The 10,688-nt window shown below is 43.2% G+C and overlaps 1 protein-coding gene and 1 long non-coding RNA gene across 3 annotated transcripts in view; one reads left to right on the top strand and one right to left on the bottom strand.

Moving 5' to 3' along the window:
• LOC112110664 (CLIP-associating protein 2) overlaps positions 1-10,688 on the top strand; it is a 271,547-nt gene that overhangs the window by 15,202 nt on the left and 245,657 nt on the right. Inside the window, exon 3 of the mRNA XM_029914219.1 lies at positions 7,598-7,878. Within this exon, the coding sequence (XP_029770079.1) occupies positions 7,598-7,878 (281 nt within the window). The remainder of the gene's footprint in view (positions 1-7,597; positions 7,879-10,688) is intronic.
• On the bottom strand, positions 5,245-7,504 carry LOC112110661. Of its 2 annotated transcripts, none has more exons than XR_002908435.2 (3): positions 7,013-7,504; positions 6,680-6,843; positions 5,245-5,328 (listed from the first exon to the last, which is right to left on the bottom strand). It is a non-coding gene; the product is annotated as an uncharacterized LOC112110661 (long non-coding RNA). The 2 variants fall into 2 exon arrangements; XR_002908436.2 differs by having other exon boundaries at positions 6,690-6,843.

Below are 10,688 nucleotides of genomic sequence, written 5' to 3'. Positions count from 1 at the left end.
CCCCCAAAAAAAAACCAAAAGCAAAAAACCCTTAACAAATTCCAAACATTTATTGATTGCAAATGGGTGCAGTGACATCTGCCTAAGTCTGTAAAATTCTGAGAGGTCTGAACTGACTACCCTGTTCGACTCATTGGGTTTCTGACTTTGAAACTTAGTTAACGTTGATACTGTATTTAAATATCAGAACCATTTCTCTACTGGTCACTTTAGCAGAAACATAGTGAAGGAAGATAATTTCATGGAGAGTTCATAAAATTATTAATAATTTGTTAGATTACTTGCCTTGTATTATTTTTACTTCCATCTATGCAGAAAACCTTTTTTTATTAAATCACTTTTCAAGCAAAATCAATGGCAGTGAGCAGCATATTGCTCCATAAGGGTCCTGCCAGAGCTTTAATCCTTTTTTTAAACCCTGATTTACATTGTATGTCAGTTTAGCTTACTTGGTAGCTCTCACCTCTGGGCCAGAAGGTGAGGCGCTCAAGTGTTGCGCTAAGACTTTGAGCTTGGTGCCGATTTTGATAATGCAGAGCAGTAAATAGTATAAATATTAATTTGTATATGCCTATAAGTACAGGCATCTGGGAGATTTAAAATATAATTAAATATAATAGAAAACGTGATAAAAATAAGGCCGCTTTCTAAATCCTAGAGCACGAACACCTTCCATCATACAATAAGACCACAAACATGCTTAATGTAAGAAACTACTAAGTCTTGCAACTTGTCCTGAAAGATGTCACAGATATATTTGTCTTATGTTTAGGGAGTGTTCTGGAGTTCTGCAATAAATCTTCATTGGAGAAGGTCTTGCTTTCCATCATCTCAGGATTAAACCTGGGCTTTAATAAAATATAGTACTCTTGGTGTACACAGTTGAACAGATATATAAGTCAAGTCTTTGCTCAGAAGAGCTTACAATTTAAATATTTTACTATGTTGATGTTGAAATAAAAACAATGCCATTCTACCCTAAGCTGTGAACCCTGCGTATCTGCTCCGTGCAAACTGCATAAGTAGATGCTGATAAACCAGGAAGTTTCCCCAGCCCCCCTGTGGTGCATTTTATCCAAGTTGAGCTTGAGAGCTTGTCTAAACTCAACTTTCACCAGTTTAATTCCACTTAAAATTGCAGCTTCAGTTAAACTGCTTCTACTTTGTGTAGACCAGGCCTTAAATTGCCAATGGACATCTGCTCTGGGGGAACCATGGGAATGCCAGGGGAGGACGGAACTTTTGCTTTTTATGTGTATTCACTGTTTATATGCCAGGTTGATGAGAAATAAGTTTAACTAAGAGCCAGTTTTTTCTCCAGTCCATCCATGTGCAAAATCACTTCTGTGGTGGTTAATGTAGAAGGAAAGAGATATGGATTACATTACCCTAGTAGTTTCTCTTTTCAGCCATCTCTCTGTAAAACACTATGTTGTTGCACTGTATATTCAGTGTTAAAAACTTCTTGCACACTTGTGTATAACTAAGCCTGAGCTAGTCAAATAACGCTCTCTTGGGTGTGCCATACTGTGTTTAAACAGTCTGGGTTCTAGAAGAAAATATTTCCAATCCATATCTTGGCTCAATGAATAGCAGTACTGCTTACTTGAGAGGGTGTAGGACTAGGAAATTATCCTATAAACTTTGTGCTGAACCCAAAGCTCCCATGGTCAAGCAGTGGCAAAGAATCAAAATTAGGATTCTTTGCAAACGAAAGCTGTAACATTTTAACAGATATGGAACTGCCTATTATGATCATAGTTAATGATGTGGGGTGGTGGCCAGTTGTGTATTGCAGATTTACACTTCAGGCTGGTAGTGTGATATGGGCGGGGGTGAGGGAGAGCTCCTATTACTAGACAGGAGAATGTTAAGGGAGAGAGGGGAGCATAAGATCGCCAAATAGAAGACAAGATGGCTGAATCTTTTTCTTAGCAAATGTATATATTCTCTAATATGCCTCTTTTAATCTGACTTTGCTGGATCTCATCATACATACAGATTAGAGATGGAGAGTGCTTTTCCAATCAACTCTTAAATATTACTTTGAAAATTGAAAATGCTGATGCAAACCATTAACTTCCCCCTCTCCTTTTTCTTCATTTATATACTCCAGGAAGTAGTCTTTGTGGTTTGCCATTCTTACTCGAAAAAAGTGTCACAGTTTGAATGTACTCAAGTATGATCACTTATTATATTAAGCACCATTCAGTCCCATTATTCTGAGATTAAATTGCTACTTTTTTTATATAATGGTGTTGGGTATTTTTTAAATCCACCTTACCCCAACTGGAAATTTCAGTCTGCTTTTTTGGTATATATTATTTTCTTTAATAAGAAATTGAAGGGTTTGTCGCATGCCCCCCCCACTCTCCCTCCCCCCAAAATCCTTCATTTTCTCACTTCATGTCTTGTCTTTTTGAAAGATTGGAATGTTCCTATGCATGATACTTACACTCCCAGTAATAACTGAGCTAACACATTACCTAAGCATAACATGTCAAAACATGGGCCTGTGCAGTTACATTGGAATGTAGCTCTTTAAGGGTGGGGTAAGGGGAATAACTGTCATTTAAGGCATTTGCTCACTTAAGAATAAACAAGGGTTTTGTTGAGGAGTGAAAGCAAAACAAATACCTGGTTACCTATATAGCTTTATGAGCTACCTATATCCCATAAATTAGGTTTAGCCAAGGTCAGTAAGTACAGTAGTTACAACACAGGCATTTTAATATGACCTGAATTGCACATTAGTAATCTTTGTATGGAGGTATACCATAGGGTAAAAGGTAACTAATTCAATTTCCTAGGCAACAGTGTTGCATTGTAGTGAGTGCAGGTGATGACCTTTTCTTTTCAGATTAACCATAGTACACATTCTTTGCAGCTATCATCAATGTTGATATTTCTGGGAGTTTTGAGAGAGATGAAATGCTGAAATGATTTTTTTTTTTTTTTAAATACCTTCATTGAAGGTGGTTGAACTGTTTCACAATCAAAGAGGTTATTGTAGAAGTCTAAGGATACCTGGAAATTCATAAGAACAGAGGTGTATGTTCTGGAGAAATGAAGCAAATTAAGCAGCATTTTTTAAAGAAGTGTCTGTCTTTGAAACAGTGTAGGGCTCTAGTGTAATTTAACACCTACTTCATGAAGATGTGATTAAAACAAAATCCAGAGATTACATAAACATGCATTTCTATTTTTTCCACCACATTCCATGGCTTGCAAAAAATGATTGAAGTATTTTTAAAGGAGTGGTACATGAAGACAAAAAATAGAAGAATACATGTATGGAGAAATGCCACAAAAATAGTGCTTTGAAAAGGAGGCAAGACAGTTAACCTCATCCCTCAAATTAATTCCTACCTCTTCTTCTAACCACAATCATTGTACTGAAGAATCTCAGCAGTTAACAGATGTTGGGACTCTTATTTGATCTTTGGCTGTGAACAGTGCTGCATAGAAGAACAATGTTCCTCTCGGACAGTGTTTCCCAAACTTGGGACGCTGCTTGTGCAGGGAAAGCCCCTGCCGGGCTGGGCCGGTTTGTGTACCTGCCGCGTCCGCAGGTCCGGCCAATCGCGGCTCCCACTGGCCGCGGTTTGCCACTCCAGGCCAATGGGAGCTGCTGGAAGTGGCGGCCAGTACATCCCTCTGGCCTAGAGCGGCGAACCGTGGCCAGTGGGAGCCGCGATCGGCCGGACCTGCGGACGCGGCAGGTACACAAACCGTCCCGGCCCACCAGGGCCTTTCCCTACACAAGCGGTGTCCCAAGTTTGGGAAACACTGCTGTAGGAGTACCATGTATATACTCGATCATAAGCCGGTTCGTTTATAAGCCAATCCCCCCAAGATGGATAAGTAAAAATGGAAAAATTTTATGACCCGTTCATAAGCCGACCCTATAGTTCAAGGGTCAGCAAACTTTGGCTCCCGGGCCATTGGGATAAGCTGCTGGCGGGCCGAGATGATTTGTTTACCTTGCGTCCACAGGCACGGAGGTAAACCTAAGTAAACAAAGTGTCCCGGCGCACCAGCGACTTACCCTGATGGGCCGGGACAGCAACTGGTGGGGAAATTTTTCTGGGGGGAGATGCTGGGGGTCAGGGGAGTAACCCCTGTGACCACCCCCCACATGGCCCTACTCCTCGCCTGGGACCCACACACTCTCCCTATCCCATCCCTTCCCACCTTATCTGGGGAGGATGTGTCTCGGCCTGCTCCGGCGGGCTAGGCGGTGCGGCCGCGGCCTGCTCCGGCGCGGGCCAGGCGGCGCTGCTGGCTTTGCTCCCTCTGTTGGGGGGAGGGGCTGTGTCCCACTTCTCCCTCTCTATACCCTTCTCTGGTGCTTCCCTTTTTTTACTAAAAAAAATTCGGCTTATGAATGAGTATATCCTTAATGAAGACTATAGATTTCTAATATACCATCCAAGTTAAGGCTAAGGTGTGCAGAAGCAACTAGTGATTCTAGGTGCCTCAATTTTTCTGTAACCAACTTGAGACTCATGAAAGGGGTCTGATTTTTCAGAGAGTATGTTCTCAGAAAATTGAGGCTTTCAAAATTACTAGCCATTTTTTTAAAATCTTAGCCTAAGTCATATCCTGCATGAATGTAGCTTTTCCTCACCTAATAATTCAATATTTGTTAATGTGGAGCTAACAACTTCAAAATATAGTTAGGAAACAATTTCTGGTTAGGAATTATTTTGTTGTTGCCACGGAGAATGGAGAGAGTGAAGAATAACAGAGGACTAATTAAAATATCCAACCTTTCTTATTAAATATGAAGCTCTTCCTTGAATAAACGTCCTCTCTTGCATTCCAGAATCTGTTAGATTATTTCAGCTTTAATTTACAAGAGACTTTTCTGTGTGTATGAAACTGTTCTTGAGGCTGTGATATGATATTTTCTGTTATATTCCATGTGCAGCCTTATAAGACTTGTCATGAAATACATCTTAAGAATCTGCAAACTGAGTAAGGGAGAAACAGAATGAACCAGAAATCATTTTAAGCACTGTGTAAAAACCTAATTTTATTATAACAGCTTGAAAATTTATATATTTTATCACCCCAGGCACCAAATCTACTTGGTAACATTTTACTTATAATGTTGATAAAAAACAAAACAGTCTTAATACTTTTAATGAAAAGGAAATGCTTACTATGGGATAGTAGATGAGAATAATCCTTTAAGGCCGTATATAGTTGTTGCTTGCTTCAGAGTGAGACCGCAAATGCTGGGTATTTAAGTTTTCTGTAGCATGTCATAGGATAAGCAGTCATCAGATAAGAGGGAAGGTCCTCCCATGTATCGATAGCTGGCTAAAAGATAGGAAACAAAGGGTAGGAATAAATGGACAGTTTTCGAATGGAGAGGTAAATTGTGATATTCCCCAGGAGTCTGTACTGGGACCAGTGCTGTATAACATATTCATAAATGATGTGGAAAAAGGGGTAAAGCGTAAGGTGGAAAATTTGCAGATGATACAAAATTACTTGAGATAGTTGAGTCCAAAGCAGACTGCGAAAAGTTACAAAGGGATCACACAAAATTGGGTGATTAGGCAACATAGTGGCAGATGAAATTTAGTGTGGATAAAGGCAAAGTAATGCACATATAAAATATAATCCCAACTCTGTACAAAATTATGGGGTATAAATTAGCTGTTGCCACTCAAGAAAGAGAACTTGGAGTCACTGTGGATAGTTCTCGGAAAACATCTACTCAACGTGCAGCGACAGTCAAAACTAACAATGTTAGGAACCATTAGGAAAGGGATAGATAAAACAGAAATATCATAATGCCACTGTATAAATCCATGGTACGCCCACATCTTGAATATTGCATGCAGATCTGGTCTCCCCATATCAAAAAAGATGCATTAGAATTGGAAAAGGTACAGAGAAGAGCAACAAAAATGATTAGGGGTATGGAATGGCTTCCATATGAGGAGAGATTAAAAGACTCGGACTTTTCATCTTGGACTAAGAGGTGATATGATAGAGGTCTATAAATCCTTGACTGGTGCAGAGAAAGTGAATAAGGAAATGTTGTTTACTCCTTCACATAACACAGGAACTAGGGCTCACTCAATGAAATTAATAGGCAGCAGGTTTAAAACATACAAAAGGAAGTACTTCACGCAACGTACAGTCAACCTGTGGAACTTGTTGCCAGGGGATGTTATGAAGGCCAAAACTATAACAGAATTCAAAAAAGAACTAGATAAGTTCATGGAGGATAGGTAGAGCCCTGCACAGATATAGAAAATTTATATCTGCAGATATAAATTTTCTATGTGTGGCGCTGCAGGCTCTACTGGGAACCACAGTGGCGAAAGCAGCAGCCTATCAGGCCACCACTGCCAGGAGCCAGCGTCCCAAGCCGGCAGCTCCTCCGGCATGGCTGTACTGCCCCCAACCCCACTCGCTGGGCCAGGCACCAGGCTCACTGGCAGCTGTCCCTGGTTGCCCTAGTGCATTGGGCGGGGCATGACGTAAAATAAAAAGTTATTGAATTGCTTTCTAGATTTTTTTATTTGATTCTAATCACCATCATTACTTGAAATATTTCTGCAATAGTTTAAGGGCTTGTCTACAGTACTGCGCGGGGTTGATCTAAGATACGCAACTTCAGCTCCATGAGTAGCGTAGCTGAAGTTGACTTACTTACATCTACTTACTGCGGCATGTTGACAGCTGACGCTCTCCTGTCGACTCTGCTTGCGCTTCTTGTTCTTGTACCGATACGTCGGGTAGTGTAGAAAAACCCTACGTCTAGTCAAAAAGCTGACATTTACTTGTGTCCTGTGCTGTGCCCTGCTTCTTCCTGGTCTCCTGCTGGTAAGATACATCCTCATCAACTTTATGATTGAAGACCTTCCTCTTGTGCTGGCTAACCCTGTGTCTTCCCAAAGGCCCCACGTCCATTACTAAATACATTAATCCTTCTTTCCCCCCAAATAATGCTAGACAGTGCCCTCCCCAAAAATGAATTTATGCTTACCCCACAGAGTCTGTTGCTGCAATGGAACGAGGCCTTATGCACATACTACCCTCTACTGAGGTGTCATGAAGCTGAGATTTCAGTCCTCCTGTCCCAGGCCCAATTTTCCAAAAGAAGAGCAGTAGGCTAAGGAGCAGTGATGTCCTGGCAGGCTGAAGACCTGTGAGAAGCTCCCTGCTACGTTGTTGGAGGTCTCTTGTACTGGGGTGGCCTTGCCAAGATCGGTCTCCCAAGCAGAAGGTTAGGTGTATTGGCCTCTGTCATCAGCCATCCAGCAGACCACATGGTGAGCCTCCCCTCTTCCCATGCGTCGTACTCAGAATAGCAGTAGCTGCTCAAGCTGAAGAGGCAGCTGGCAATCTCCCCTCTTTCTAGTAGTAACAGTCATCTACCACTATTGTTTGCAGCATTGTTGTAACCCTCTTGGTCCCAGGATGTTAGAGAGACAAGGTGGGTACCTTTTATTCGACCAGCTTCGGTTGGTCAGAGAGATAAACTTGAACTCGCACAGAGCTCTCCTTCAGGTCTGGGCTGAAGGAAAACTTGAACTGTGTAAGCTGGAAAGCGTGTCAATTTCCCCAACAGCTGTTGGTCTAATAAAAGATCTTGCCTCACCCACTATGGCTAGTAGCAGCAGCAGCAGTAGCTTTGGCACAGTCTCTGCAGAAATAGGAAGATATGACTGCAGAGATTTTAACTTCAGTTTGTGTTTGAAAAGTTTTCTTAGCATGTATAAAAAGGCTAGGGAACTCTTTTTAAAGAGAGACAACATCATTAGCACATGTGCTCCAACACTTTCATCCACCTCTGAATTAAAGGATTTGTTTTATCAGCAACTCAACAGTATCATCAGCAAGCTACCACAGGTGAGGGACACTATCTACTGGGAGACTTCAGGACTAGAGAAGGCTCAGATCACGAGATGTGGCTGCTATGCCTTGGCCACCATAGAGGGGGCGAAACTGAACAACAGTGCGCAAAGACTACTGGAGCTCTTTAGCCTTTGAGGACTGTTTATTACCAACACCTATTTCCAAGGTGGTCACTACTGGAAGGTCTTGTTGAGATATCCCACATCTGGACACTAGCACCAATTGGATTTAATTGCCACCCACCGAAAACACCTGGATGTTCTCCATGCTTGCAGTTTTCATAGTGCAGACTGTGACACAGACCATCCGCTTGTATTCTGTAAATAAAACTTTCATTAAGGAAACTCCATTGTACCAGACAAAGCTGTTGCCCTTGCATTAATATCCATACACAAAAGACCAAAGGTCGTGTCTCCAATTTACTTTACTTTTCAGGGAAACTATGTAATTGATTGTATTTCCCTGAATGCTGATGCAGCATGGAACACTGAATTTAAAAAAATCTATGTATCTGCAACCTTAGCTTTTGGAAAAGACTGTACTGCCAATAAAGTCTGGTTTGCCACATACTCTGGAGAAATGCTTCCAGTTATTAAAGCAAAGCTCGCAGCATATCTCCACCACAACATGAACCCCTCTCCTGAGATGTGCTAACCTCAGAATGGCCAAGAGCACATTGCAACAAACAGCAAGGCAATGTTCTCACTCAGACTGGCTTGGTCTGTGCGAGAAGATACAAATGTTCTTTGAGAATGGAGATCTAAGAAGTATATATGATGGAATCAAGAAAGCAAGAAGACTGCTTCATTGGAATCTCTTAATGCAGACATCATCATTGACAGGAGCAAGGAGATGGAACTTTGGATAGAACAGTATCACAAACTTTATTTACATGAAACCACTGTTTCTGAAGCAGCGCTATATGCACAATGACTTGCTTGCCTGCTGGAGGGAAGGAGTGGTACCATGGAACATGAAGAATGCCAACATCATAATGTCTAAAAATAAAGGTAGTTGAAGTAATTGCAACAACTACAGAGAAAGTTCTCTCCTTAGTGTTACTGGCAAGGCATTCTCATGGGTCATCTAAAGAGCTAATGACTTGACAGTTTTCTTTTCCAACTATTTTGATTTCAGGAACTTGGGTTTCCCACTTCACAGTTAGAACACGGTGAAGACAGTAGATATAGGAGGTGTTTAGCCTTGTCTCATGACTGCTCTAGGAGACCCAAGTCTTGCCGTCATACAGCAGTGTGCTCAAAACGCACATCTGGTAAACCCCTATATCTTGGTGTTCACGTTAGTTTTCTGTTATCCCACATTTCTTGGTCAGTTGGCCGAATGGTGGTAGTTGCCTTTCCAATGCAAGAATTAAACTCCCCATCTAGAGATAAGTTAACCAAAACACTTAACCCTAAATAGCAGAACTTGTACACAACTTCTAGCATGGTGTTAGTTACACTCTAGATCAAACGAAATTATGAGCTTGGTGCAGAAATACTGGGTGAGGTTCTGTGGCCTGAATTATGCAGAAGGTAAGGCTAGACCATAATTCTCTCTTTTGGCCTTATCTGTTCTTTAGCTCAGAAACTGAAGTTTGCATAGAAGCAGCAGTGTAACTCACTGTGATCTAAAATCTACTATGGGTACCTGGTGACTTCCAGGTGGAGTCCTCACCCCAACTCTGCCCCCTCCCTGTCCCCAGGGGGTGCAGGAGCGGTGAGGGGTGTGGCAGGGGGGAGGGGTGCAGGGTGTGGCGAGGCCTCAGGGCAGGGGGTTGAGGTGCAGGAGGTGTGCAGGGTGCGGCAGGGGGCTCAGGGCAGGGAGTGCAGGAGGTGTGCAGGGTGCGGCAGGGGGATCAGGGCAGGGAGTTGGGGTGTGGGGTGCAGGAGGGGGTTGGGGTGCAGGGTGTGGCAGGAGGCTCAGGACAGGGGGTTGGGGTGCAGGAGGGGTGTGTGGGATGTGGCAGGGGGCTCTGGACAGGGAGTTGGGGTGCAGGCAGGGTGCGGGCTCTGGCCCGGCGCCGCCTATCTAGAGCGGCTCTGGGGTGGCAGCGCTATGCACCGTGGCAAGTGCAGGCTCCGTGGCCCCTGGCTCTGCTCTGCTCCGCTCCAGGAAACAGCTGGAGTCCCGGGGGGGCGGAAATGGTGCCATGTGCTGCTCTTGCTGCTCCTCCAGGTACCTCCCCCAAAGTCCCCATTGGCCGCGGTTCCCCGTTCCCGGCCAATGGGAGCTGTGGGGGGCGGTGCCTGGAAGCAAGAGCACGGAGCCCTCTACTCCCCTCCCGCCCTGCCTGGGGCTGCAGGGACATAGTTCCAGCCGCTTCAGGGAGCGGCGCGGGGCTTGCGGCGCCATGGGGTAGGCAGAAGGGCGGGGGGGGGCACAGGGAGCTTGGTGCGGCCTGCGTGTTTGAGACCCCTGGTCTAGCAGTTCATCCAGGAGGTTGCTGCATAACCTTAAAACCCTGTTGTGATGCTGCCTTTTAATCAAATTTAACTTGCAAATTTGGGAACACAGCTAATGAAAGTTTTTACAGGTCTGATATTGATTTCCATTACAGCTTGTTGAATTTAGCACTTGAAGATAGTCACATTATTTCTATTAAATAGTATTAAGGGTGCTTGTGCTTAATATTGTACCTTCTTGTACCCTGATTCTTGTGGAAGATAATACATTTTGTGATTCTGTATAGATTTCAATAATTGTTATGCCTGGAAATATAAAGTTGAGGGAATTACTAAAAAGGGCATGCATAATTAGAAGAAAACATCTAAAAACAATTTCCAGGCTAGATTTCTGAGCTG

Source organism: Terrapene carolina, unplaced genomic scaffold (genome assembly GCF_002925995.2).
Source record: "Terrapene carolina triunguis isolate 2854851 unplaced genomic scaffold, T_m_triunguis-2.0 Scaffold33723, whole genome shotgun sequence".
Taxonomy (NCBI): domain Eukaryota; kingdom Metazoa; phylum Chordata; order Testudines; family Emydidae; genus Terrapene; species Terrapene triunguis.
Note: the sequence above shows the minus strand (reverse complement) of the source record. Positions and strands in the feature narration are given on the sequence as shown.